The 27,917-nt window shown below is 38.7% G+C and overlaps 3 protein-coding genes across 3 annotated transcripts in view; all 3 read left to right on the top strand.

Moving 5' to 3' along the window:
* gnai2b (guanine nucleotide binding protein (G protein), alpha inhibiting activity polypeptide 2b) overlaps nucleotides 1–27,917 on the top strand; it is a 189,165-nt gene that overhangs the window by 127,327 nt on the left and 33,921 nt on the right. The window lies entirely within an intron of this gene.
* On the top strand, nucleotides 3,853–7,071 carry LOC137594990 (caM kinase-like vesicle-associated protein). The gene is made up of 10 exons (XM_068314734.1): nucleotides 3,853–3,947; nucleotides 4,037–4,168; nucleotides 4,947–5,021; nucleotides 5,167–5,305; nucleotides 5,411–5,531; nucleotides 5,636–5,711; nucleotides 5,815–5,951; nucleotides 6,170–6,248; nucleotides 6,351–6,438; nucleotides 6,745–7,071. The coding sequence occupies exons 1-10, from the start codon at nucleotides 3,853–3,855 to the stop codon at nucleotides 7,069–7,071; spliced, it is 1,269 nt and encodes a 422-aa protein (XP_068170835.1).
* Nucleotides 10,191–26,013, top strand: rbm6 (RNA binding motif protein 6). Its single transcript, XM_068314943.1, has 23 exons — nucleotides 10,191–10,304; nucleotides 10,922–10,989; nucleotides 13,124–14,669; nucleotides 14,751–14,840; nucleotides 14,948–15,017; nucleotides 15,898–15,971; nucleotides 19,052–19,126; nucleotides 19,582–19,873; nucleotides 20,004–20,161; nucleotides 20,251–20,351; nucleotides 20,429–20,498; nucleotides 20,588–20,660; nucleotides 20,744–20,802; nucleotides 20,881–20,995; nucleotides 22,641–22,738; nucleotides 23,863–24,207; nucleotides 24,284–24,433; nucleotides 24,545–24,610; nucleotides 24,723–24,950; nucleotides 25,036–25,110; nucleotides 25,194–25,291; nucleotides 25,365–25,416; nucleotides 25,507–26,013. The coding sequence occupies exons 2-23, from the start codon at nucleotides 10,940–10,942 to the stop codon at nucleotides 25,597–25,599; spliced, it is 3,978 nt and encodes a 1,325-aa protein (XP_068171044.1). The 5' UTR covers nucleotides 10,191–10,304; nucleotides 10,922–10,939; the 3' UTR covers nucleotides 25,600–26,013.

The following is a 27,917-nucleotide window of genomic DNA, read 5'->3' as shown; positions in this document are numbered from 1 at the left end:
GATTTGACAATAACACTTTTTTTTTTCATCATATTCATCATTACTAGACAGGTTCTGTCTTTGGACAGCGATCAGAAGCTGATTGGCTAACCTCAGTGCTCACACTGGTACATGGATATGAAGCAGATCTGTTAAACACTGAGGCACCACCCCATTTAGAGATTTAAAAACCAAAAGTAAAATCTATAAATCATTCAAAAACACACAGGTAGCCAATGGAGTGATGCCAGAACAGGAGTGATATGTTCACACATCTTACCTGTAAGAACACGTGCTGCAGCATTTTGTAACAACTGTAGGTAACTTAACAGTAATTTATCAATAACAAGGTAACAGGAAATGCTATAGCATAGATGAAATTAAATCAAATCATCAAATATTAGTTTAAAATCAGAGGGGGCTGGATAGTATTTAACCTTTGCAAAGATCCTCATCTGGAAGAAGCTTTTTTTACAACTGAGCTAACCTGTCTTTTGAATTTAAAGACCCTGTCAGAAATTACACCAAAAATTTTGTCAGTGGAGCAAATGTTAGGCGATAGGTTGCCTAGAAAGTCAGCAGCATCACTGGGGATGTCTGTTCCAAAAAGAAATTATCTTGGTTTTCATTAGGATATAGGAAATTTCTCATGATGCTTGACCTCCTTCAAGATTGTAGCAATGGTCGAACAGAATCTTTACTGCTATGCTTGAAAAGTAGATAGATCCGTACATTATCTGTAAAACAATGAAAGGAAATATTATATTTTCTAAAATTTGACCTGAGTGGCAGCATATAAAGGAGGAACAATATTTGACCCTTGAACTGAGAAGGTCCTATCACTGAGGTAGAATTTAAACCACATTAGAGCAGATCCTGTAATTACAATAAGTAATTCAAGTAAACTATACATTAATAAATGAAGTAAGTTATAAATTACTAAATTACATTTTTGAATTATATATATATACATATACAGTATATATACAGTATATACTGTATATAGTAGATGGATGGGTGGATGGTCTTTCAAAAGAAAGATAAAGAGACCTGATTCAGCACAACAGTTTAATTCTTCTTCTGAAGGAGAAGTCTTTCATGTCTTTTAAAGGTGGAAAAACAAGTGCATTCAAAATTCTGCATGACTTGTCTTACTTACTGTTAATGTTTGCTGTGCTGTTGCATTGTGACTCAAATGTCTAAGAACAAGTGAATAAGAGTTTCTTGAGGTTAAACGATTGCATAAAATGTTCTCACACTGACTTTGCCCGTTAACTCTGCTTGATACGTATTGGTTGTCTTTGTGTGGCTTTTAGTGGCATTGATAATTTGAGTAACAAACAAGGGCCTACGGAGAGGATTAGTTTTGTAAATAATAGTAAATTAAAATGTGTTCATTTTTTGCTGATTGAATATATACATGTATATAAACAAAATGGAAATAATTAATGTGTTAATTCTCATTTACCTGACATGTGGGATTGAATTGGAACGAAGGCATGTACTATGGAAAAAAGTAATACTCATATTCTGTGCATATCTCCCAGTGTTCATCGATGCTTATTCTGCCAGCCCTCCACTTTAGGCTGTATGTTAGCCTGGCAAAAGCTGAACTGAAATACATCTTTGTTTGGTCTGGAGTGCCTCAGTTAGAGATTGGCTCTTTATCTGAGTAGTTTGCAGCCTTCTCTGACCCTTTTTACCCAGCCCTGGTAAAAATTTTCTTTATTTGTGCATGAAATAATATAGCCCTGAGTTACAATGTCTGGATGAGCTTAAACAATAAAAGCAATGCCAGGAAAGAGAAGACTCAGTTGCTTTGGCTTCTCCAAATGCACTGCACTGACATACAGTACTGATGTAATATTGTCTGTAATATTGGTGGTCAGAAATTAACCCAGGAATGAAGTTTTAAATGCATTTAATTGAACGTTAAAGAGACAGCCACTGAAACTGCATACTGTAGTGTACATATAGTACTTCAAATGTCAGGAATTGTTTTGCAACTGTATGTCAAAGACACATATGCTCCATTTAATCAGAAAGTCAATAAATCAATAATATAATATACCTGTATAGAATAACAATTTAATAACATAATAAACACTCATAAACTAGTCATCATTACCAAGCAATTTACCCAAGTAAATCTTTCCTCATTAGCTCCACAGCGGAGATTGGATCACAGTAATAAGGAATAAGTGCACTTTAAATGCTACCCTCTGTCTTCAACTAAATGGTCAATGTAAAAGGAACAAGAATTTTTCTGCATGAGATTGTTTGCCGTGGGCATGTAACACTGTTAAAGTGCATTAAAAGAGTAGTCTCTACAGGTGTCATTATATTGTATTTCATATTAGTAATGACATTCTTTGTTACACCACAGATGTTACAGAAGGCTTAAGCTGGGTAGAATCTCTGATAGGGTCTTGACTGAGGCTCTAGACACCACTTCAGTCAGAGTTTTCAACTCCCACTCCTCTGGATGCCTTTTTTAGTATAATGCCTGCCAAAAAACGGTGTTTGTTTTCCATGAAAACATTCTATTTTGTTGGTGTTTAGTGTCCTGCTGGTGAACCTATGTAACACACTACTGTGTAGTTGCATGGATTCAAATTGGCAACATATGCAACAAAATCTTACCTAAAAGTTACAATTCTTCAGTGTTTTGTGAAAAGAGCTCATTATAAAATGTCAAATAAAATTTTTTAATAAAAATAAATGAACCACAAGGATGCACGTTGCTGAGGATGCATCGACTGTTAAAGCAAATCACCCATGTCAGCAATACCTCCCCAGTTTTCATGGTAATAAAAAGACAGATTCTTTCATAAATTGTTCATTTATTTAAGCTGAGAAATTAATACAAAGACATATTTGCTTGCTTTATGTGAACGAACTTCATTTAATGGAGTTTTATTTATCTACAGTTAAATTTAATATGATATGTCATTTATATTATGTTACTAGATATACAGCAGCAGGTCACTGTGTTACCTCCATCTGCAGGTGATCAGCATTGTCAGGAATATGACAGCATATTTACACAAATATCTTATATATTTATAGACCTTTAAAAAAAATTTACACACTACTTCTCATATTGTGGTCTCTGTCTCTACCGACACAATATGTTTTGAATTGTCTTCTGTGGGTAATGCTCCAAATTACGGAGCATATCTGCCCTGTGATGATTTTTACATCAAGGTTATTTCTTTGGAATTCAATTCCAATTCAAAAATGTCAGGGCTATACCAAAGTGCAACATGTATGTTGTAACTGAATACATATCTTCTTTCTGCTTTGACAGAAATTCAATGTTAAACAACATTGCTCCTATTTCACCAGAGCCTTTTGGTTAGCAACATCGTAATCATTCCAACAGTGCTAACAGGACAGAAGCTACAGCTTCAGTTCAGGCATCTGAATATTTTTGTCTGTAGACAGCAGACAGGAGAACCATGCTTCGGTTGCTGCTGCTGCAATACAGAGCTGACTCACTGCAGAGTGGAATAAAACAAGCATTCCCTAAGATTATGCTTTTTGAAGTAACTTCCTCCTACGACCTCCATACACTTACCTTTTCTCAAATGTATGATTTATTCAGCTAATCTTTCCAATAATTCCGTGCGCTGCTAGTATTATATTTAATGAATCAGCCTATTCCAGCAGCACATCCATGGTAATGTTGTTTTACGTTATTCTTTAGTGAAATTAAAATGAGCATACTCAGATTCAGATATTTGTATGTTTTTTGATCCATATTGTGCTTTTGACATGCAGGTCTGCGCTGATCAGGTAACTCTAACTTGTTACATGTTGTTAACAGGTTATACTGAGGCAGATAATCCCCTGGCTGGAGCACGAGCTGCCATGCCATTTAGTTGTCTGTCACTTGGGGAGAAGAAGGATTACAGCAATCCATCAGAGGTGACCGACAAGTATGACCTCGGTCAAATTGTTAAATCGTGAGTACAACTATGCTGTAACACTAAGTACATAAAGTCCTTCATCGCATATGTTCAACATACAATGTATAATTTCATCTTTGTAACAGGGAGGAGTTTTGTGAGATATTCCGGGCGAAGGATAGGAACACCTTGAAAATGTACACCTGTAAAAAGTTCCACAAAAATGATGGAAGAAAAGTAAGAAAAGCTGCTAAGAACGAGATAATGATCTTAAAGATGTAAGTAAAGGTTTAAACTGCTTATTATAGAGCTGAAATGTCTGAGGTGTCATCTGTGCAACTAAAATGAGATGTAATTGCTAAGGATCAGCATATTTTTCTGGTATAACCAAAGACACAAAGTTTTTGAACTGTGCAATGAAAGAGAAATGCTATAAAAAAAAAGATAATTCTGGTAATATGTTGAATTTTCATACTTATTTCTGTCAACAAATCCAACAAACAGGAACCTCTTCCTCTGAGTCACAGAACTCCATTGTTGTCCAGAGTGACGACAAACTCATCCGTGCGCAACAATATTGCATTGGCTAATATGTTCCCACTGCAATACATAATGGTGATCTTCATAATCACAGCATTTATTTCTGTTAAAAAAAACATTTGTTACCCTTTTGTTCAGATGAACCGTTCCTTATTTGTTCTCAATTTAAAGCAGCTTACATTTTCTTTTTGCTTTTTGCTTTTTCTGTCAGTTGCAAGTGGTTTTTGGGGCTGCATGCCACAGTCATAAGACATATTGGGTGACAGGCTAACACTTTTTGTTTAAATGTTAGAATATTACTAATCTTATTATTTAAATCTTTTTGGAAAAAGAAGTTCAGTGTCAATATTGGTATTAGACAAGGATGGTGCTGTGTATAATTATTGGTTTTGAATTGACCTTTAACTGCACTGAATGTCATGAGACTATATTGCTCTATAGCTTGGACCTTGATTCTAATTAATTCTCTGCACTACCCCACCTATTACTCTTCCCTATTTTCCCTGCATTTCAAAGGGTGAAACATCACAACATCCTCCAGCTGGTTGATGCTTTTGAAACCAAGAAGGAGTACTTCCTTTTTCTGGAGCTGTGAGTATCATTGGAGGCACTTGAGAAAAAATGCTGGCTGGGACTGACGTGTACCGTACTTCTTCAGCTTGTGTAAAACTGATGTTTTATTCAACATGCAGCAATTTTTTGACATGCATTTAATTCAGAGGTTCAATCTCTGCAGTGCTACAGGCAGAGAGGTGTTTGACTGGATCTTAGATCAAGGATACTACTCTGAGAGGGACACCAGCAATGTTATGAGGCAGGTCTTGGAAGCTGTAGCATACCTGCACTCTCTGAAAATTGTCCACAGGAATCTTAAGGTATATTGCATTGCTGACATCTTGTGAGAAACAATAGGATTGTGTGAATAACTGCACTACATGATTGGTCCCCATTTTGAAACCATTATTTGTGCACTCCTACAGCTGGAGAACTTGGTGTACTTTAATAGGTTGAAGCACTCCAAAATTGTTATCAGTGACTTCCAGTTGGCAAAACTGGAAAATGGACTTCTTAAGGATCCATCTGGAACTCCAGAATATCTTGGTGAGTGACATAAAACTAAAGGTAGATGTGAATTTATATCTGCACATACAAATGAAAATGTGTTATTCTGAATAATTTTGTTTTCGTTTTTTTGGTTCTTATAGCTCCTGAGGTGGTTGCCAGACAGAGATATGGACGACCTGTGGACTGCTGGGCCATTGGTGTCATCATGTATATTCTGTAAGTGCCCGGTATTTTGTTTACAGATTCAACACCAGTTTTTTGAAGTATATTTCAGTGAATTTATCAAAACAAATTTTGCCCAATGACACTTTATCAATAGTTTGTCAGGAAACCCTCCTTTCTATGATGACACTGATGAAGATGATCCTGACAATCGTGATAGGAACCTATTCCTAAAGATTTTATCAGGGGACTATGAATTTGATTCACCATATTGGGATGACATTTCAGATTCTGGTAAGTGATAATCACTTTATGAAAGTGTATATCAGTGTAATCTTTGCACATTGCAATGAAATTTGTATTGAAAGTATAAATTATATTATTCTTATTTTTATTACTACTACTACCACTACTACTACTTCTACTACTACTACTACTACTATTACTACTTCTTCTACTACTACTACTACTATTATTATAATTGTTTGTTTGTTTGTTTGTTTGTGTTACAGCCAAAACATTAGTGGCATCTTTGATGGAAGTGGATCAAGATCAGCGCTTGACTGCACAAGAAGCTATTGCCCATGAATGGTAAAAGATAAAGAAATAGTCACAACATATGAACTGTATTCAAAAAGGTCCCTCAAAAAATATGAACAAGTAATTGAAATAGTTTTCTTGTTTTTCTTACAGGATTTCTGGAAATGCTGCCTCAGACAAGAACATCAAAGATGGTGTTTGTGCACAAATAGAAAAGAACTTTGCTAAGGCCAAGTGGAAGGTATTCTTTCTCATATACAAAAAAATATGTGCTAATATTAATAAAAAAATAAAATAACACGGGTTCCCACGAGTGTGTGTGTGTATGTGTGTGTGTGTGTGTGTGTGTGTGTATAGATAGACAGACAGACAGACTGACAGATAGACAGACAGACAGATAGATGTTGCTGGAGTAGTGGGTGGATTGCCCACCATCAGAGCCTTCAGTCTGTGTTTGTACACACATATCATTCCTTCCTCAGAGGATCTGTCCAGACCAATTTGAATGGTTTCACTTAATTTAGCTATATCCTTCTATTATTCACAGAAAGCTGTTAGAGTGACCACTCTCATGAAGAGACTTCGAGCATCTGAGCAAGGAGATTCTGGGGCCTCGGGTCTTGCTCCTGGGGCAGCACCTGCCCCCAGCACACTCTGCAGCACTGATGTTCCTCCAGCTGATGGCAGCAGTAATATAGCAGCCAGCATAAAGGCCGTGCTTCGTGAAAAGGCTCCTGACACACAGACTGCCACCATCTCTGCACTGTCCCTACCAACTGCAGCTAGCCAGGAAGGGCATCCACAATCAAGGTGCAATGGTGATGTTCCTCAAATGTTGCCACAAAGAAAGGAAGACCAGACATCAAACAAGTAGAACAGAAGGATGCCCGTCAACCAACAAGCATATGTGCAGTAGAGCCAATGTATTTGGCATGATGATTCTATGTCTTTGCTGTTTTACCATCCACCATTTTGCAGAATTATTGCCTATCATGCATTACATAATTTTGCCTCCTGTACTAATTAGTCTGTTGAATGGTGTTTCCAACTTTCCTGTGTTAGTTTGTGTACAAGTCCCTTTAAAGCTAGTATCAAAGTAGCTATTCTGTTGTTTCCATTTTCTTGAAAACTGTAAAAACATTTAGTGTAATTTAATAAAAACAACTGAAATAAATTCAGTAGCTTGTTTTAAATAAGTATATTTGTCTTATCAATTTGCTGGTTTTTGGCTTCAAAAATTCAAACCCTGAGTTCATGTCTTGTGACTTAAAATTATAAGTTGAACAATTTGTTAAATTGATAATATCAAGTTTTAAAAGTACACAAACGTGCAAGGATAACTTCAAACTTAAATATGCTGAAATATTTTTGAAACACTGACCTGTTTAAAATACTTATCAGGGAACAATTGCATTCTTACAATCAACTTTTGCACAACTTTCTACCGCTTTATCTTCAGTACAGCAAAATTTACATCAACTTACAATTTTATGTCAGCAAGAAAGCATATTTTTAATTTTAAGTGCCTTAATATTTGTTGCAGTAATTTTCTGAAATGTATCAGAATAAACATTTTGATTACAATTACAGTACTAATTAATTTTTGGGGTAATTTGTCTTAGCAGTTTTCTTTTGCCATTCTGTTTTGTTTTACACTGCTGAATACTTTTTGATATTTTTGTTCTGTCCTCTTCACACTTCAATTAAAACAGAACAATCTAAATGTAGAACAATGTATGTGCAGTGATGTTTAAGCTGTTGTTGTTAAGTTGTCACTTGTATTTGAAAGGTTTTAGTTAACTGAGTCTATACTGTACGATTACGTATATATATTTGCATTGTATGCGTGTGATTTTTTTTTAAATTCATGTGTGTCTTTTGCAACATTAGCAGAGCTAATGAGTTGCTGTAATGCTTGTGTGTGAATAAAGTGAGCAATACTTAAATTGCTAAAACACTGAAATTTGTTGTCTCATTTACTTACATAAAAATTTCACTTCAGCTAGTGTAATTTTGGTTAAACAATGAATACCATTTTAGAATATATTTTATTTTTTATATAGTAAACAAGAAAATATTCATTGGCATCACAGTGGTGCAATTGGTAGTGCAGTTATCTCACAAATTCACCTGGGACTTCTCTGCGTAGAGCTTGTTTGTTTTTCCTGTGTCAGCGTGGGTTCTCCAGCTTCCTCCCACCACTAAAACATAATATAGGTAAATACAGACAAGAATGTCTTTCATGTGACCATTATTAACTGGTGGGTTGTTCAGAAAGTACGTCATCTGCCGTCCATTGTTGGATGAAATTCTAGGTCACCATGACCTTGAAGAAGATAAGTGGTTTTAACAAAATGAACAAATGAAAGAAAGAAAGAAAGAAAGAAAGATTTTTTGATTTTTGCAAAAAAACTTCAATCACATTCAGAACATTTAGAACATTTTACAATTTTTCATTAGATGAAACTTCAAAAACACTAAACACTCAAAAACACTAAACACCAATAAACAAAAGGAAATACAATTTAAAAATTAGTGCATTATATCAGGAAGTTTGCAAAAGTCAAGTGGTCATCAACAAAAGTGCATAGGACATTTTTAAGAAAGAAAGATAGATTTTTTGATTTTTGCAAAACACTAATCAAATTCAAACATTTTACAATTTTACATTAGATGAAAGCACTAAAGTGCTTCAGAAGAAGTTTTTTTGCCAAAAAACTTCAATCACATTCAGAGCATTTTACAATTTTTCATTAGATGAAAGAACTAAAGTGCTTCAAAAACACTAAAAACCAATAACTGAAAGGAAAATACAATTTAAAAATTAGTGCATTATATCAGGAAGTTTGCAAAAGTGAGTTGATCATCAACTAAAGTGCATAGGACATTTTTGTGACACCAGATGTTCCTAAAGTTATTCAGGTCTTTTGCCCTTTTATAGAAACCAAATTCTAGTTTTAAGCAATGTTACAGCAAAAAACAGTAGCTGCTTCTTGAACAGTATTGTTTTCAATTCTCCTCTTCCTGGTCACATAAATTGCGAGTTTTGCCTCTCCAGAGATAAAATTTAAAAGCTGCCACTTTCTCTGATTCGATCTATTGTACCCAGCACCGTAGATGAATTTCCTGATACTAAAGTTTTCATTGAACAAGTTAAAAACATTCGTTAGAAGAGTGAAGAGCACTGCAAGTCTCCCACACTCAATGAAAGCATGAAAGACTGTCTCACAAAGGGGACAGAAGGGACACTGGCTGGACACCGCAGGGTTAAAAACTGAGATAAAAGCATTGGAACCGACGGCACCATGCAAAATCCTCCACTGGAGGTCGGCTGTTTTTTTCTTGAGGGGAGGTTTGTACAGAAGTCTCCACTGTGGGTCAGGTCCATTTCCTGTCATCCTGTCGGCCCAGGTAGTGGGTGCTCTGTTACACAGGTTTTTCTTGTTGATTACTTTTACACATTTTCTGAACAGTATTTTTTTGTTGGCCGTGTGCAGGTTGATTTCTCGTTCATCTCTGAGGAGAGGACCCTCTAGTTCTCCAAACAGGGGACTGATGTGGACCTCAGGGAAAGGATCTTTGCTGTCCGGCACAGTCCCTGTACTATAGTCCAGGAGGAGAGAAGAAAGACTAGAAGAGGTGGCTGTTGTGGACCAAGATTAATTAGAAGACCAAAGAGGAGGTTTATGGATGTGGTGAAAGAGGACAAGGAGGTAGTTGGTGTGAGAGAAGAGGATGCAGAAGACAGGGTTAGATGGAGGCAATCGATTCGCTGTGATGACCCCTGACAGGAAAAGCCGCAAGGAAAAGAAGAAGATACAAATTCTTCTCCAATATTTCAGCAATATATTGATACACAATCAGTATCAAAACTGCAAAACATAAACCCGATCAGATGGAGTGTGTCAGCAGTACTTTTAATAACCATTGGGGGGAAGCACCTCGCTCGGCAGCGTGTCGTTTCACTTTATGTCGGTTAAATAACGAGTAAGAAGAAAATAAAGAAGGCGCACAGAGGCTGCTTTACTGCTGCAGAAGAAGAACATTTCCGTAGTAAACTGAGGCGATAATCTTCTCGACACTGAAATCCAGACAGAAGCGTACAAGGTGTGTCCCTCAGAGAGTATATTTCGACGTAAAATAGTGTAATTAAATTTGAACTGTAGTGTGTTGTATTTCAATGAGTGTAATTCCTTTGCTTCTAACGCAATGGAATCGGTTCTCTTATGTCTGCGTTAGCCAGGTTAGCATTGATAGCATCACCCTGAAAGCTCCTTTGCTATTGGCCAACAATGGTTGCGTTACAGCCCGCTAATTTAATCTCCTCTATTTCAATAACAGCAGCTCTTAAATTTAACTTTCTTTCCTTCACGTTAGTTATGTTATAAATAAATGTTAACGCTACTCGTGTGTTTATATCGTGACGTACATGTTGAAGGCCTAGTGATGGCTATTTTTAGTGAGCCAGCAGTAGCAATCATGTCAGCTAGTGTTACGAGCTCGATCGTTGACGTATGCAGCCATCTTTGAAGATCATCTCGGTTAGAGTGGTCGACATGAGTAATCACTGTTACGGGACCATGCGCTCAAATATCGTCACTTTGATTTCGGATTGTTCTGTCAAATTCAATTTTTATCAGTTGGACACACTAGCAACACAGAGGTGGTGCATTCATGTACCCCCATGAAAGGATTGACCAGCTAACCCTCAACTTTACTTGCAGTCAAGCTACAGACGCACGATGTGGGATGGACGTGGGCACGGACCACGGGGAGGACCACCACCCTTTCGGTAAACGGGCATCATCCAGTCATGACACACTTTACGTTTTAGTAACAGAAACATAATGTAAAGACTTCTGTTTTTTATACTGCTGTGTGCTAGGGCTAAGCATTGGAGTTAAAAATCCTTGGAAACCATACCCAATATACACACCACATACTATGTGTACAGTATACTGTTACCCAGATTTTGAGTTTCAAACACTTTTTCCTACCATCACCTGCCTACCAACAGATGCCTTTTCTGTGTAGAATTACTTGTGGTAAAAAAACAAATCTACAACTTTAGCTATGTTATGTTTACTTAGTCGGATGGCTCTATTAGAAGGAGAGAAACTAGTACAACAGTAAATAGAAGACCAACACTTAAGCTAAAGTTATCTAACATGAATTTGGTAAATTCGGAAAATTGTCCACTGCAGGCTTTCAGTGAGAGGATAGAATCATAAGTTAGAATTAATTTTGTCATAATGCTCTAAAATCATTTAAACTGTATGTTGACAGTAATACAGGGTAATCTAGTAGGGCTAGCATCTTTGTTTAACTCAAAATGAGGCTCATTTCTGGACAAATATTACAGTAAGACTTGTCCCCTTCATCCCTTCTAAACGTATATGATAGATAGATAGATAGATAGATAGATACTTTATTAATCCCGGAGGAAATTGCATAAAGCCACTGCTCAGGCATTAAATAACAAATAATACTGGATAAACACCAGGAGAAAAGGAAACATTGACATCACAGGACATACCACAAGACATACATTACACTAACAGACAGACACATGCAGCACTAACAGGACTTATATACTAAACTATAACTAAAATATAAACAGTATAAAATTTAAAAATATTACAGTATTAAAATATAAACAGTATAAAATAAAATCTAAACAGTATAAAATTGAATTAAAATATAAAACAGTATAAAAAATAAATAAATTATATATATATATATACACAACAGTATAAAATTAAATTTAAATTAAATTAAATTAAATCCATATTCAACCCCGTGCTGACCTGTTGTTGCTGCCTGCGTTCAGTTTTATGGAAGTCTTCTGCCTTCATTTGATAGGTATTTGGTTGTATGTTTCACTCAATCAAAACTTTATTGTTGCGCATGTCAATCACATATAGCTGTTGCTGGAAATTAATTTTTGGGTCACAGACTCCCAGACAATGTTTGAACAATATTAAAGAAAAATATAAGGACAGTATCAGGGTTTGGCATTGAAACCTGATTCCAAATCTGAACCATTTCTAAGCAACTGTTTCCATTGTGACTCATAACGTTTTTTTCATTTTTGTTTTGTTTATCAGATAATAAATAGGTTTCATTGCCACTCATGTTAAATCTCAGCTTCTGTAGTGGTCTGCAGTTTTTGTTTCACAGGTCTGATGGTTATTTCAAGCCTGGAGCCACCATACTAAGTTGCTTTTTTTTTTTAAACCTCTGAATAATGGCAAGTTGGCCATGTCAAACTAGTTCTTTACAAGGATGGATGCACAGCAAACGTAAAAAAAACACTTTAGCACATGGTGTAAATCAGTGTCAAATTAAATCAATATCTTTGCAACAACATAGACACATCAATCTGCTTTAAAATGGTTGTTTGGTGCTTGAAATAATAATAGTAATGGATTAGAATTATATCTCGTTTTTCTGGACACTCAAATCACAGTGGTTCCATTATTCATTCTCTCCTCATACTTCATTTTAAACTACATATGTAGCCCCAGCTGTCTTGGGGCAAACTGATGGAAACGAATTGGCATCATGAATTAGCATCATGCATCCAAAATTTGACAATTGTGCATATAAATTCAGAACGTAGCCGGTGGTTTGTGAAACTACTTATACTTTTAGAAATTATAAATTAATAAATACGTGGACAAAAAATTAGTTTAATGACAAAATGTGATTAAATATTCTTCATTACTGTTTCTTTTGTGCAGAGGGAGGCAGACAGAAGTATAACCCCTTTACCGATTAACTTATCCATTTATATAAGAACATAAATTTGCTTTAATCCAATTGGCCACTCTCTTTGCATGGCTTGGTTGTAAGTTGTTGTTTTTTAAAACCACTAGTGTTGCATACAAATCAGTATTAATATTATGCATAAATGTTTATTCCAGTGGTGACCATCATGGAGGAATGTTTGGTGGCAGAGATCGTCCTATGCCTGATTTTAAACCAAGAGATGGCATGAATATGGGTCCCATGGGTCATATGGGCCCAAGACCTCTGGATCTACCTCCAGTGGACTTGAGGAGGATGGATGGACCACCCATGAGAGGTCGGGATATGGGCCCACGTGATATGCGAGGTAGAGAGCCAAACAGAGATTTTTTCAGACCTGGGGAAGAGCCAGACTTCAGCCTTAGAAAGCACTTTGAAAATTCGGCTAGAGAGAAACTGATGAATGCTGGTTTCCCAGGACCAGGCAGGAACTCCATAGATATGGGAGGGAGGGGTATGCCACCACGAGAACAAAACAACCGATTTATAGATGCAAGAGACAGAGGGTGCTTTGATTATAACATGCCACAGTTTAATAATCCCAATATTGATGGAAGAAGAGGAGGATTCCACAGTGATAGAATGGAACGCAATGATGGATTTAGGAACATGTTTGATAGGCCCCCCATTGGCCTTGGTGACACTGATCGCTACAACATGGACTTCCCGTCACATGAGAGGAGAATGATGGACACTGATAGAAGAGGGGGGCCACCTTCAAATCCAAGAGGTGGATTTGATTCTGATATGGATTTCAGAAATCGTCTTGGACCATCCACCGAATTTCGAGGTAGAGATCGATCTCCCTTAAGATTTGGAAACAACATCTCATCGGACAGGACAAGGACAGATATGCCTTCAGATGCTGGGAGCTCACAGGTCAGGTCAGATTTTGTGGGTGCCGAAGCCAGACTGAGGGAGGGAGAATATCCAGGTTCAAGTGACAGTCCCCTGATGGATTATCGAAGTGGTGAGGAGCTTACTCTTGCAGAGGAATGGAAGAATCGTCAAAAGGACAAGAACCCTTATATGAACATAACTAAAGGTATGGGCAGTGGGTCCGAAGCCAACTTCGCTATAGGTTATGGCAGAGACGCCACACTAAAAAATCCACCACCTTATCAGGAACAGGATCGGCCTTCTGTTGAATTCCCAGGAAAAGATGTTGGGTTTCCATGCAGTGACCACTTTCCCTCTGTGGATCCACCAACAATTGGCGGCAAAGCTCTACAAGACCACACACTCCCAGAAGTAAGTCCTCTTCTTAGTCCTCGTGGAAGAGAAAATGAGAAGGAGAAACCTTGGCTTCAAGAAAGGGACCAGAAACATGGTCAGAAAAAATCAAATCATAATGAAATGCTCCCTTACCATAAGGAGAAGAATCAGCCCGCTCATGAGATACAGGCGCCAGTTGATTGTTTTAAGGGGTTGAAGGATATCCCACTCAATCAAGGAACTGCTGGATGTAAGATAGGGGAAGATGGTGATTTCCAAAGTAGCAGCACTGTACAAGTGAGGGACCAAGACTACAGGGACATTGATTACAGAACGGCATCGGGAAGGGCTTTTGAATACAAACATGAAGCATTGCAAACACCAGACAAACTCATCAAAGAGTCTAAACCCATTACACCATCGAGATTTAACGAGTCTGGTTCCCAGGTTGGTGTTTGTTTTATTTTCAGTAGTATTTATAAAAAATGTAATGATTCATAATAACTTTATTGAAAATGTCTTTCAAAGGATCAAGATTACAGAAGTTCATCAGTGGAGGACAAAGTTTCCAATACAATATCAATAATTGGTATTCCTAAGACTGCCACAATGGAGCAGGTAATTATAGAACTGATAAACTATATTGATTTTTATGATCTCTGGACTTATGGTAGTAGTGTATGTAGAAAAAAATGACTTGGCATAATTTAATGTGTTCGTTGCAGATTCTTGGTGCCTTAACTGACCTCGATGGTGTGCCGGTGCAGCGAATGAAAATCAAAAATGTTGTGCCAGGTAAGCAATACCTTCCTTCTTCTTTTTTTTTTTTTAACTGTTTGGGGCACTCGATCGCTCTCATGTCCCTCGACATTTCGCTTTACAATATCGAAACTCCGCTTTCTTTCATTTAAATTGTTTTTTTTTTCTCAAGTTTGTTTGTGGTGTCTGTGGACTCATCAACAGAGGCAGATGGGGCTTGTTAGGCCCTTCGCTTTCATGTCTGAGGAGGCACGGTCATTCTCAAAAAAGGATTTGGAGGGCTTTGGAGCGTGATATTCAGTTCCCTTCACAAAAAACCTGTGTCAACAGGGCACATATTGTATACTACAGTGATATAGTGTAATGGAAAAATAAAGTCAACAAACCTGCAATGGAGACGGTCTTGCTTTGTTCATTCTGCTGGTCTGAAATTTAGAAAGTTTTCTGTAGTGAATTGTCGTAGAAATGTTTATAGATAATTTCAAGGCTTTTTGAGAGTTATGTCTCAATGGCCTTTTAGCATAAAGGTCAAAAATGTCTATCAGGGAAAGAAGTATGTGATGCCGTTTGTAATTATTTAGGTAAAACTTGGATAATACATTTTGTTTTTTTGTCGCTGTGGTGCACACAATACAATCATTCACTGGTTTGACGCTGATCCGGAATATCTGTCTGTTACGGCCTGACTTTATCAAAGCCTTTCCTGTCAAAGTCCAATAAGACGAAGGTCATCAAAAGGTTGACTAGAAAAAATAGCATAAACAATAGACATTTTCCAGTAAAGGTATGTGGGTCAATAAAGGTGTATCAATTTACTCACACTGCTCTCGATGTATTCATAAAGTGCTGTCTTTGTTTCAGTGGCTGACTGTCATGACTAACAAAAACTCATCTGTATTTTAAATGCTGTCCCCAGGTTACAGCTACGATACGGCCTATGTGGAGTTTTTAAACCTCGAGGATGCAGTCCACTTCATGGAGTCCAACAAGGTGGCCCATCCTCGTCACTCTAAGAAGGCCGTCTGCTATGAGGATTACGAGGGGTTGAGAGGGCAATTAGTAGCTGGGGGAGGAACAACCTGACAAGGGGTTGCTCTATATTCATTTATTTTGATTTAGGAAATGAAGAGTTCACTTGTTGACACTCTCACATGGTAATATTTTAAACCAACAAATTTATGAAGTGTTTGATCTTTATAGTACGCAAACAGTGGTAGTGTTATTAGTTAGGTGTTCAACAATTCCAATATTTTGGAAACTTATTTATTACGTTTCAGCACTGTGTGTGCAGTCATGTTGCCTCAGGTTGCCTCCGATTGTTAACTTGCTGTAGTTTGTTAGTTTGATTGCTTCATACGTGACAATTTTTCGACCTCTTCCGTACTTGCAATGACTCGTGGAGACTTTTTTTGTTGTCAAGCAACTGCAGTTTGAACACTCGCCTTCCTTATGCCTTCACATTTTAACTATATAAGTAGCAGTCATGTTTTAGGTACAGGTGATATGGAACTCTAGTCAGAAGAACAAAGAAATAAGGGATTCAGGTTGAAGACATAAGAGACACCAAAATGCTCAGCACACAAGAGATTGTACAACCCTGGAAAATTGTAGTGACCCCTCACATTGACTCACAATGGTCATGATGCTCAAAGGTAGAAATATTATTGCAAACAAATCTACCAGGAATGTGTGGGCATTTGATTGGTAACTGCAGCACCTTGCTGGTGTAATTTGAATGGCCTGGAAACAGCTGAATGAGAATCATGTCTTTATTTTGTTTTGATCTATGTTTTTACTGGTCTGTGCTAAAGTGGCCTAATCCAGATTAACTCACACAGTTAAAGAGAATCTGAATGTGACCTTTTTACTGAGAACCACAGTTTTATTTTAACTGTTGACACACAGCGGTGATCATTGTAAAATGTTATAGGTCTATGTTGTTTCTGGGTGTTTTTGCCTGTGTCATTGCTGTGACCTGACAGGTGACGTCTGTTGGTCTATCGGTTGATAATTCTGCCACTTTGGTGCATTGGTGATAGGGCTCCTCGACTGTTATATTCCCTCAAAATATTATATGGCTAGTTCTCATCATCTGGAGAATGGATTTTCATTGTTTTGGTAATTCAGCATCATTTCCTCTGGCACTATGAGGAAGTCTGCATTTTTTATTTCTTCGTGCATTGCTTCAACAATGATCATACAACTTCTCATGAACTGTGGTACAGGTATCTACAGTGGTCAGGAAATACTACTTATGACTTTGGTTTTTGTTTTGCTATTGATTAGAGCCATGAGCAGATTAAAATATTAACAATCCAGAGATTCACTGTTAAATACCTCAGCTGAATGATCTGAATAACGTATTTAATAGTTTTGTTTATTAATTTAACTCCAGTTATCTAGTTAAGTATTGTAGAATTTATTTTACTGTTCTTTGGCAATCCTCCTGGGAGTTTTTTGTTTTTCCACCATTTAAAACCCTCTTCCATCATTGTTGAATTTCTCAAACAGTATTCTTCTTCCTGATATTGTCTTGAAATTGTCGTCTTGGTGTCTGCTCCCTAGGACTTTTTCTGAACAGTTTGTTCACATCTTGAAATGGCAAAACGGACTTTGACAGATTTACTTCATATCTGAGAAACTACTCAGTAGACCTTGTTCTACTGTTCTTATGGCTTGGTGGATTTGTGTGTTGCAGTTCATAGTCTGCCTCTGTAATTTCCACTTTTGAAAGGATTGGGTTGCATACAGCTTTATTTTCATGACTTTTCATTTGTAGAATTGAGAAATGATAGATGTATATGGTGCTCAGCAGATTTGACATCAGGATTCAGTCACTTTGACAATTTGTGTGGAAGAGTATGTGTTGGTTCTTTGATCAAACTCTGAAGTCTTTTATTGGTTCATTTCTAAAAAGTAGTTTGTTTAAATGATCTTTTTGACTTGAATCACTTTAAAATGCTCAACTCTCTTTACAACAATGGAATTTGAGCCACACAGGTGACTCACAACCTGTGAGCACAATTGGTTCCAAGAGGCTGTTTTTAAGCCGAGTTGTTCATAAGTTGGTACTTATTAAATGTATTAAATTTCAATCGTTGAAGAACAGTATTCAACTACACAGGTGATTAATTTTCTGATGCACTTCCTTGGAATCAAAAGTCTGACAGGAACTTTGTTTATTTCCATTGAGATCCTCAGTTAACTACAGTATATTTCCTGAGTTATTTTGACATAATGTGAAATCTTAATCTATGGAGAATTAATGTTAAGTTGCTCGGCGTGAGTTGCAGCAAAATGAAAACTACAGTAGTCAGATATGGCAGCATGCGGTTGTTCGTGTCTACGAATGTTCGTAAGTCAGATGTTGGTATCTTGAGGACTAGTTGCATATCTAGATGTCCTGCAAGATTTCATTTCAGCTTATTTCTTATTTGAATGACTCAGTCTTTGAAATAGGTCACTGATGATGTCATAGCTGGGTTTGCACACCTATACTGAGATTGGTGTTATGAATTGATACTACCCAGCTGCTACTCCTCGGATAGAGCTGCTCATGGATGTCAGTGGCTGTTTCGGTAAAGAATTGATTTGATTCCTGTCTATGTACCCAACATTCTCTCATTGCAGTGTTTTAGTTGTCGGGATTCGCCATGTCCTTTTTAGCATAGTGATAAACAGCGTATGTTTTGGATTTCGAGCTTCCGAGTTGCTTCACAAGCAACGTGAAAATATGACAATGAAATGATAAGGAGCTCTTTTCTTTTAATCTTGAAATTTCCCAGCTTAATCTGCGGATTAGTTGATAGCGACAATTGTTGTTAGTCATAGCCTAAAGTTGTAGTTCCCTTTCATTGATGCAGCGTAGTATGGAGGGGAGTGGCCTGTGTGGAGCATAGTCCACGACCAGGTCTTGGCATGCCTCCATCAGTGTTTGTTCCATTTATCCTCAGCAGTGAAGAGGAAGGTTAAACTTGCCACAGTGCATGTTGGATGTCATTGGTGCTTAAGTGTGATACAACTCACCCTTGTAATGTAATCCTGATGAATCATTTCTGTTCTTCTTTCAGGCGTCCCTGACGGTTGGCTCTAGAACAGCATCCTTGAAGTATATCGACCCAGAGAAATGTGAAAGAGGTGTTCAGGTGAGTTCGGTGACTGAAAATTTTCATTATAAACTGCAAATTCTCAAACAAAACAAAGGCCATTACTTTAACAAGACTACTTTACAAAAATCTAAATTACCCAGCTGTCCTCAGGAGGACTCTGGTCTCTGGATCGGGCAGTAGCCACGCCACTGCACTATCCACTCATCAGGAGTGATGCGTTTCACTATATTCAGATATCAAAGCTGTCAAGCTTTTTGCTTTCACAATAATTGTCCCATAATATATCTGTATAGGTCTTTGGTCTATAGTCCATGTGTCTTAAAAGAACAACTGAATTACCTCCTGAGACTTTATTTTGACAATAAGTTTATTGAAGTAATCGTTTCGTCAATGGAAAACTACCAAGATAGTGGGACAATGGAGATTATCATCCTGTCATATTTTTTACTTTTGTTAAAGTATTCCAAATTGTCTCGATGTCTCTTATGTAGGAAACGGATCACAAAATGCCTCATTTCAAGGAACCCAGGTTGCCTAAACCAGATGAACCTTTAGAGCAGCTGAAGACCGACCTGAATGCAACTGAACCCAAAGACCCTCTGGAGTCATCGTCCCAAAGCCACTGGCAGCGCAGCTCTGACCTGACTCCAGAGGCCTGGCAGCAGCAGGTGGACCAACAGCTCCAACAGCAAGATGCTGAGCAGCAGGCAGAGTCCAGGGGCAACCGCAACCGTCCTCATCCTGGTGCACACAATCCTGAGTCGGTGTTTAAAGATAGCAAAAGTATGTTGACATCAGTTCTGGAGAGTTTCAGTTTATATCTGTAATCACTGTGATTTCATTAACATATCTTTTAATGTATCGTTTACTCGGAATCAAATCAAACAGTGCTTTCCTTTGTTTTCCTGTACAGCAATGATAATAAAAAATGTGAAGCCCACGACTACAGTAGAGACCATCCTGAAAGCTTTGGATCCTTTTGCATATCTGGATGAAAGAAACGTTCGCCTTGTGAAGGCCAAGCCACCGGGAGTCAGGTGCTTCTGCTTCGTAGACATGGACTCCCATGAGGTACCAGAGCTCAGCATGAATGTCTTCACTGCTTTTGGTCACTGATTTTGCTTGATTTTTCCATCATTTAACCATTGGGTCTTTTGTAGCAAGTAATGCGCCTTGTTGAGCTCCTCACCAAACCCAGATTCTTAAATATTGATGGAGTCAGAGTTTATGCTGAGGTTGCTAAACCTCTCAAGAACCAAAAGTAAGTCATTAGTGATTTATGAGCAGCATCTCGTTGAGGAATCTAAACTTGTCAGTTACTGATGGGTTTTATTTCAGTTTCAGGAGAGACTTGGATAAACCCAACAGTTCTGTCCTTGGATATCCACCTGAGGCCAGCATGATGGGAGTAAGCTGTATTCTTGTTTTGTAATGTTTTTGAGTATGAAGTGGAGATTGATCAGAGTTCTTAGATGATTGTGACTTTTACCATTTCAGCCACAGCAGTTTCCACAACCTCCACAGTTCTTGCCTCTGCCACCACCTGCTGGAATGTCTCCTGGAATGCCAAGTGAGAACTGGTGTCTTGATTATGTGGCACAATTCTACTAGTTACTAGACTTTAATAAGTTGTATCTTCTTGTCTCTGACCAGGTGATTTAATAGGTGGCAACACTACATCTGCTCCGGTAACAACCCCAAGCATCGGACAGGTAGGTTACCAGACAAAATCCTGTACATCCCTTGGTTCAGAGCTGTGTGGTAAGCAATGTATTTGTTACACTCTGCAGGGAGTTGGTTACTGTGATGCTCCACCTGTAGATCCGTCATACCAGGCTGGTGGACTTCCAGTGTCCACAGAACCTGTTGGGGGAAACATCAGCGCAGATGGTTCTTATATTTGTGGTAAGATATGAACAATGAATGGAAAGTGTTCATTATCAACTGTCTGTGTACTTTACTATATCCCATAGTGATTTTACAGAAACTTGGGAGCAACCATTTCCTGCATGATTAATGTACCTGTACAGTATTTTTCACACTATAAGGCACACCGACAATGAATGGCCCATTTGAAACCTTTTTCATATATATAAGGGTCACTGGATTATAAGGCGCTCTGTCGGTTTTTAAGAAAATGAAAGTCTTTTGGGTGCGCCTTCAGGGCTTGAAATTAACTTTTTTTTCTTGGCAGCACTGGTGCTCCAAAATTTAGAAGTTACTAGCACAAGCAAAGACTTTTGGATCACCTACCCAAAAGCAAGGCAGTGACAGAGCGATAGAGACGCTCCGTCCATCTCCGTTCCGCGCGCCTCTCTCCCTCGCCCAGCAGCTGCGCTCTCACTGTTTCCTGGCAGGAGCACGGTCCTGCTCAGACTGTTTCGCGCACATTCTCCGGCTGCTCCACACTCACGTGTCCACATCAAACAAACTGTCGCGGTAGTGCATTCGAGGGTACACACTCAGCGCCTACGCATTTTCCCAACATCCACACAAAACGGTATGAGAGATGCTCACCTGAGGATGCTGCGTTGGTCCGCCTCCGGGTCAGGGGCCAAACCGAGGCACTACCTGGGTGTGAGTTAAATAGCTCATTGTGGCGGGCTGTCATGCCAGCCCGGTACCTGGACTGAACCGTTTTGGTTATTATTGGATTGTTTTGTATTTTAAAACATCACTAAAAGATGTTTTTGTTGCCCCAAACTCCACCATGCCTTTAGTGAACATTCGTTTGCATTTTTCTCGGTCATTTTGCCCTCAGCTCGGACTTACGATGTGCAAAAGATGTGTGCTTTGTTTCATAGTGGCGCTTCATGTTACCACTTTTAATTCATGCTACGTATTCGGACAGTATGAGGTAAAATGGTTTTGAACTGCCTGATGGAGGAATAAACATAAATTTGTCCACTCATTGTTAACCAGCGGTTCTCCTTGTTAACCTCCCTTCGTTTGGAGCTATGCTGTCCTCACTGTCTCCCCTCTGTGCTCCGCTGTAGAGGTCCCTCAAAGCGGCAGCGAGCTGTCTCACTTCTTGGTGCACTGACAGCGCAGGGTAGACAAACGATCTGATTGGCTGAACTGAGTGGAGCAATTACCGGTAAAAAAATGCGATAAGGAAATCTACTCTCGTGAGTTATCATGGAGTGTTCACGGGTCCGGACAGAATCATCAAGCGGTCCGGATCTGAACCGCGGTCCGCCATTTGGTGACCCCTGCTCTATGGAGAGAGAGAAATAGCGAGAGAGAGAGGAAAAAAAAGGTGCACCAGATTTTTTTTCCCTAGTCACACCGATGCTTCCAAATATATTTAATAGTCGCACTGATAAAAATTTGGGCGCATATGTGACCAAAATGGTCACAATTTCGAGCCCTGGCCTTACAGTGCGGAAAATACTGTATTTAATTTGTCTCAGAGGTTTTATCTTGGTGAGAACGTACAGGAGGTTTAGTATTTAGCAAGACTGCTCCTTAACTGACGTGGCTTGGATTGTGCTTCATAGGTTCTGCCAGACACTGAAATATAAATGAAAATGTTTCTGATTTCCTCCAGGCTCTGAGATTCCAGACATGACCAACTACTTGTTCGATGCCACATCAGGATTCTACTATGATCCTGAGACGACATTATACTATGACCCCAGCTCAAGGGTAAGAACTAAAGACAACACGGTGATTCAGCGCTTTTTGTCCGGGGCAGCAGCGACTCAGTCGGTAGAGGTGGTTGGGTTAATGATCACAAGATTGGCGGTTCGATTTCTGCTCCCGCCCAGTCACTTTGGAGTGTGAGCTGGAAGTGGGAGGTGTCAGCTCACACTCAGAACCGAGCACTGGCGAGGCCCCTTTATAAACTGCTCATCAGGGCGCACCATGAAGGAGCTGCCCGCCACTCTACACCCCCCACCCCCACCCCCACTGCATGCCTACAGGCCCTTTGTGTGTATGTGTTATATGAAAATGAGATGATGACCTTGACCTTGAGAAAACTAGGTCAAGGTCCAATTTCAACTTTTGTACACTCAGGAACCGGATAAGATGGAAAGACGAGGTAGAAGGCCAGTGTAAGACCATAGATCAAAGCTAGTGCTTTGATCTACCTATGCACTAGCTTTGATCTATGGTCAAAGCTAGTGCATAGCTTTGACCCTGACCTCGCGGGATGTTGCAGTCTGATTGCCTTGTTAAAAACTTGCCTTTGTCTGCAAAGGAAACAAGAACAAATGCAGTCAGACTGCAACATTCCACGACAACCCTGAATTCAAAATTTTACCCTGATCTATTTTCATAGGTCAAAGATCAAACTAGTGCTCTGACCTACTTTCATAGATCAAAGCACTAGTTTTGATCTACGGCCTTACACTGGCCTTCTTCCTCGTCTTTCTATTTTATCTTGTTCCTGAGTGTACAAAAGTTAAAATTTGACCCTGACCTATTTTATCAAGGTCAAGGTAACCATCTTATTTTCATCCCCATTGCTGCCCGAGTAACTTGCTTTTTGCTTCATCTTTCTATCTGTAACGGTTGCTTAGATATTTGATGGACGGATGGATGAACACTGACAATTACAATACATCACTGCTTTGAAGTGGGATGTAAAAAACTTTTTCAACCTCCTTCAAATGTGACGCATCACAATCATTTGCATTCTCTGATTTACAGCTAAGAACAATTTTGGACCAAGTAGCCACTGATTGATGACAGTGCATTGATGCTTCAACCATGTTAAATGTAACTTAAAATTATTATTTTTTTCTTGTCACTCATTTGTAATTTAGTACTTCTACAACGCTCAAACACAAGAGTATCTCTACTGGGATGCCTCATCAAAGACCTACATCCCAGTTCCAGGAGGGACCTCGGCTGAGACCCAGCCTGGTATCATGACTGCTTTAGACCAGGCCATACTTTCCAACCCAGCAGCAGATGCTCCTCTGGACATGAAGAAACCTCAATCAGGTGCTCCCCCCAACACAGAATCATCAGCACTAGGTCCCATTTCTGCTGCCAGTCCCGCCTCGGAGCCTGGCCTGACTTCTGCAGCGGCCCCTGAGAAGAAAGACGAGGATGACCCCACGAAAAAGGATAAAGATGACAAGCCAAAAAGTCTGGCTGCTGTCAAGGTAGTCCTTCAGTAACAATAAATTACTACAAAGTGGGAAGTACAGACAAAAGGGTTGAAATGTGGTGCTGTTACAGATAATGAAAGACATGGAGCGCTGGGCAAAGATGCAGAATCGTCAAAAGGAAAGCGTCCGTGCTGCATCACCAGTGTTGAAGGGTGGATTGGACGACGATAAGAGGCAATCTAAGTCAGCTGATGCTGGGTTTGCCATCTTCGAGAGGAAGGTTAGGGGTCAATGCTAATGACATGTTTTCTGTTCTCTGCATTTGTTTTTATGATTACTAAAGCTACAAAAAAAAAATTGTTTTTGCCTTGTTCTTTGTTTATGTCCTTAGATCTCTGGGACAGATGATCTTTTTAAGAAGCCCCTTGCTCCTCCAAAGAAGGATGAAAAGTCAAAGGTTGGAGCCCTCTGCATCATTTGTTTTCTTCTAAGTGTCTATTTTAAATTGATTTAATTTTAGATGATTGAACGATGGTAACAGGTGTCATATGTCTGGTTTCCTTCCCCAGCGTCCGATGGGCTCTCTGGGTCTGCTGGCGTCAGACTACGGAGCTGGAAGTGATGAAGAAGTAGAAGAAGATAAGGAAGAGGCTGCTAAAAGCAGTCCGAGCAGCCAGTCTGAGGATAAGGACAGCAAGCTGACCGACTGGAAAAAGATGGCCTGCCTGCTCTGTAGGAGACAGTTCCCCAACAAGGACGCTTTGATTCGCCACCAACAGCTTTCTGACCTGCACAAAGTACTACCTCTGAACTTCTGCATGACTAAGCAATAGAGAAAATTGGCTTGATAATATAGCAAGTAATACTCTGTTTTCTTAACAGCAAAATATGGAGATCCACCTAAAGATCAGGAGGTCAAAGAAAGAGCTGGAGGCCCTAGAGAATCAGGAAAAAGAAGTGAGAAATATTCTTCTCTGAAAAAATACTATGGTGGCTATGATGTTATTAATTGATTACTAAATGTGATGTGTTCTTCGCAGCTTAATGCTAAAGAAACCTCCAGATCACCTGAACAGAAAAGAAGAAAACACCATCACCAACAGGCACAGCATCAAAATAACTGGGCTGGGAGCTCCAGGTAGGTGTTGGTGACATTGTTCACAGAGCGTTCAAGAGGACATGTTTTTGTTTGTTTTTCTCTTTACTTTTAGGGAGTCAAGTAAAGTTAGCGATAGACCTGGATTGGGATCGGAACCTGTTGCGGTAGGTTTGTTGCTCTATTTCATGGCTGAGCTTGATTTGAACGGTTCTGGATAATTAATTATAGCTTTTATTGCACTTTGTCTTTAACAGAAGAAAAAGAAGGAGCCTGTAGTTTGGGACCATAGTACCTACAAGCAAGCAGTGCGCAAAGCCATGTTTGCACGTTTCAAAGAACTGGAGTGATCTCAATACATCCTTTTTTATATGTGAATCGTTGATGACTTACATGCCTGACTAGCACAAAAAGTTGCTTCAAGTCTATTTCTCTGCCTTGGGCATAAGGAACTGTAAAGGTATTTTTCACACTGAAATGACGAGACATGAAGTACACCACAAGGCTACAGCTTAAGTCAAAGTAATCTGACATGGTCAACAATGGCTGTTGTGTAGAAAATGTTTATCATGCTTTTTAAGATTTTGACATACAATGTGTGGCCTGCATGTAGAAAATGTGAAATGTGTCCAGATTTTATTTGTAAAAATCCTGTTGCACGGGCCATGGTTAACTTTTTGTTTTAGAAATTTTTACATTTTCATTTTCATGTTTCAAAATTGCAATGATATGTGCACATTTTAAGTAAAACAATTGTCAAATGACTTTTCTGAATGAAGTGTTTGTTCATGTAGGTGTATTGCCACAGATCACTTTAGTTCTGTAGATGCTTACTTTAGTCCACTAGGGGGCAGCAAGAGTCTTTCCATCAAGAACACTTTTAGAGCAACAGCACTAATATCACTACCTAATTAAAGTAAAATGGAGAAATTTGAGAGGATATGTGCAGTAAATACATGGTGTTACCAGTGCACCATGTATTCTGTACCTTTTTTTGATGATTTTGGTTAGATATGCAGCTCTAATGCTCCCCTGTTGTGCACTGTGGGAGTCTGAACAAGAATCCATGTACCTGACCTTTCTATGAAGGAACCAGCCCTCAGCCTCCCTGTTGCTGGGGTTCAGTGGATGTAGGGGATTGTGTCAATGTGCTGACATACTGGCTCCTGAGAGCAGTTATGGGAACACAGGATCCTGCAGCCCATGACAAACAGCAGACACACTCAGGCAAGAACCTTTCATCTGAGCAAGAGGAATCATGCTCACTGCTGTGCTTGCCATCGGAAAGAAGTCTAATGAGCTGAGGCCTGTACAAACAAACCTGCACATATTGTTACCCTGATTTTTGTTTTCATGCATGCCATTACCTCTTAGCTAGCGCAACAGAGGTGATTATTTTTCAGAGCAACACATAGAGTCTGAGGATGGAGAGCAACAAAAGTGTATTTTCAAACCTTGTTTTGTGATGCGGCAACAAATTAAGGACACACGTTAAAACCATACGATTATAACCTTTTTTCAACGAAACCCAAACACTGATCTGTAAAATTTCTAGATACCCATGGTTTTTTTAAGAAAGTTCTTTTGTTTCACATATGTCTTGCAAGAAGCAGCCAACTCTTCACTGCTTACAAAAAGATCCACTGGAGCAGAATTACGTTATTTTAAACTGTTGTTTCATTTGTTCTTTTAATCATAAGCTTCCATATTTCTTCAACTTATATTTTTTCCATCTATCATGTTATCTCCATTACAACTGATTTTTTATTTAATGATCCAGATTTCCACCACATTATTTTTATGAAATGTGGGAAATATTATTTTTCGGATTGCAGTTTACATGAAATTAAAAAAAAAAAAAAAGCTTTACAACTGAATCTTTCATGTTTGAATATGTCTTCTTTCATTTGAGCAATAATCATATGAAACTAATACGAAGAAAACCTGTGCTTAAAAAATCTTTTTTGGTATTTACTGTTTTTGTTCGTCCGTGTCTTCCTAGGCCTCCTGCCCAGCAGTTCAAAACCCATCCTTCCACCAATATATTCACTATCTCTCCTCTGGACATGTCCAAACCATCTCAATCTGGCCTCTGACTTTATCTCCAAAACCTCTTAACATGTGCTGTCCCTCTAATTGTAGTAATTTATTGCACAACTGCTGGACCAAAGAAGTCACACATTCAGATGTACGATCTTTTGAATTCTTCTGCTTTTTCCCTTTGGTCTTGTGGCTGCGGTTGAAATATTGACGCTATTACAGTATATATCGGTCAATATTGACATTAATATCACATTTACAGAGCAGCAGATTCAAAGTCATTTGTATCTGTGCATTTCAGTGGAGTACTCATTGCCGCAAGTCACAAAGACTTATGTATTTTGTTGACGTATTTCATGACCTAGATTATAAACCTGAAAAAACTGCTTGATCATGCAGATTAAAATGTATAATAAAATGGAGACAAATTGCTAGGGAAAAGTCCAATCTGTCATTAGATTATGAAAATGTTACTGTGCTGCCCAGATCCTATAAAAAAAAAAAAACTTGGGTAACACAGTTCCAACAATATTATTCTTAGAATCATTTATCTTAAATGTCCAATAGAATTATTTGGTTAGGGACAAGCTGACTTGTCCTTATGTGGCAGATGTGGGGAATCTCTGCC

This window comes from Antennarius striatus, chromosome 5, assembly GCF_040054535.1.
Source record: "Antennarius striatus isolate MH-2024 chromosome 5, ASM4005453v1, whole genome shotgun sequence".
In the NCBI taxonomy this organism is placed as follows: Eukaryota; Metazoa; Chordata; class Actinopteri; order Lophiiformes; family Antennariidae; genus Antennarius; species Antennarius striatus.
Note: the sequence above shows the minus strand (reverse complement) of the source record. Positions and strands in the feature narration are given on the sequence as shown.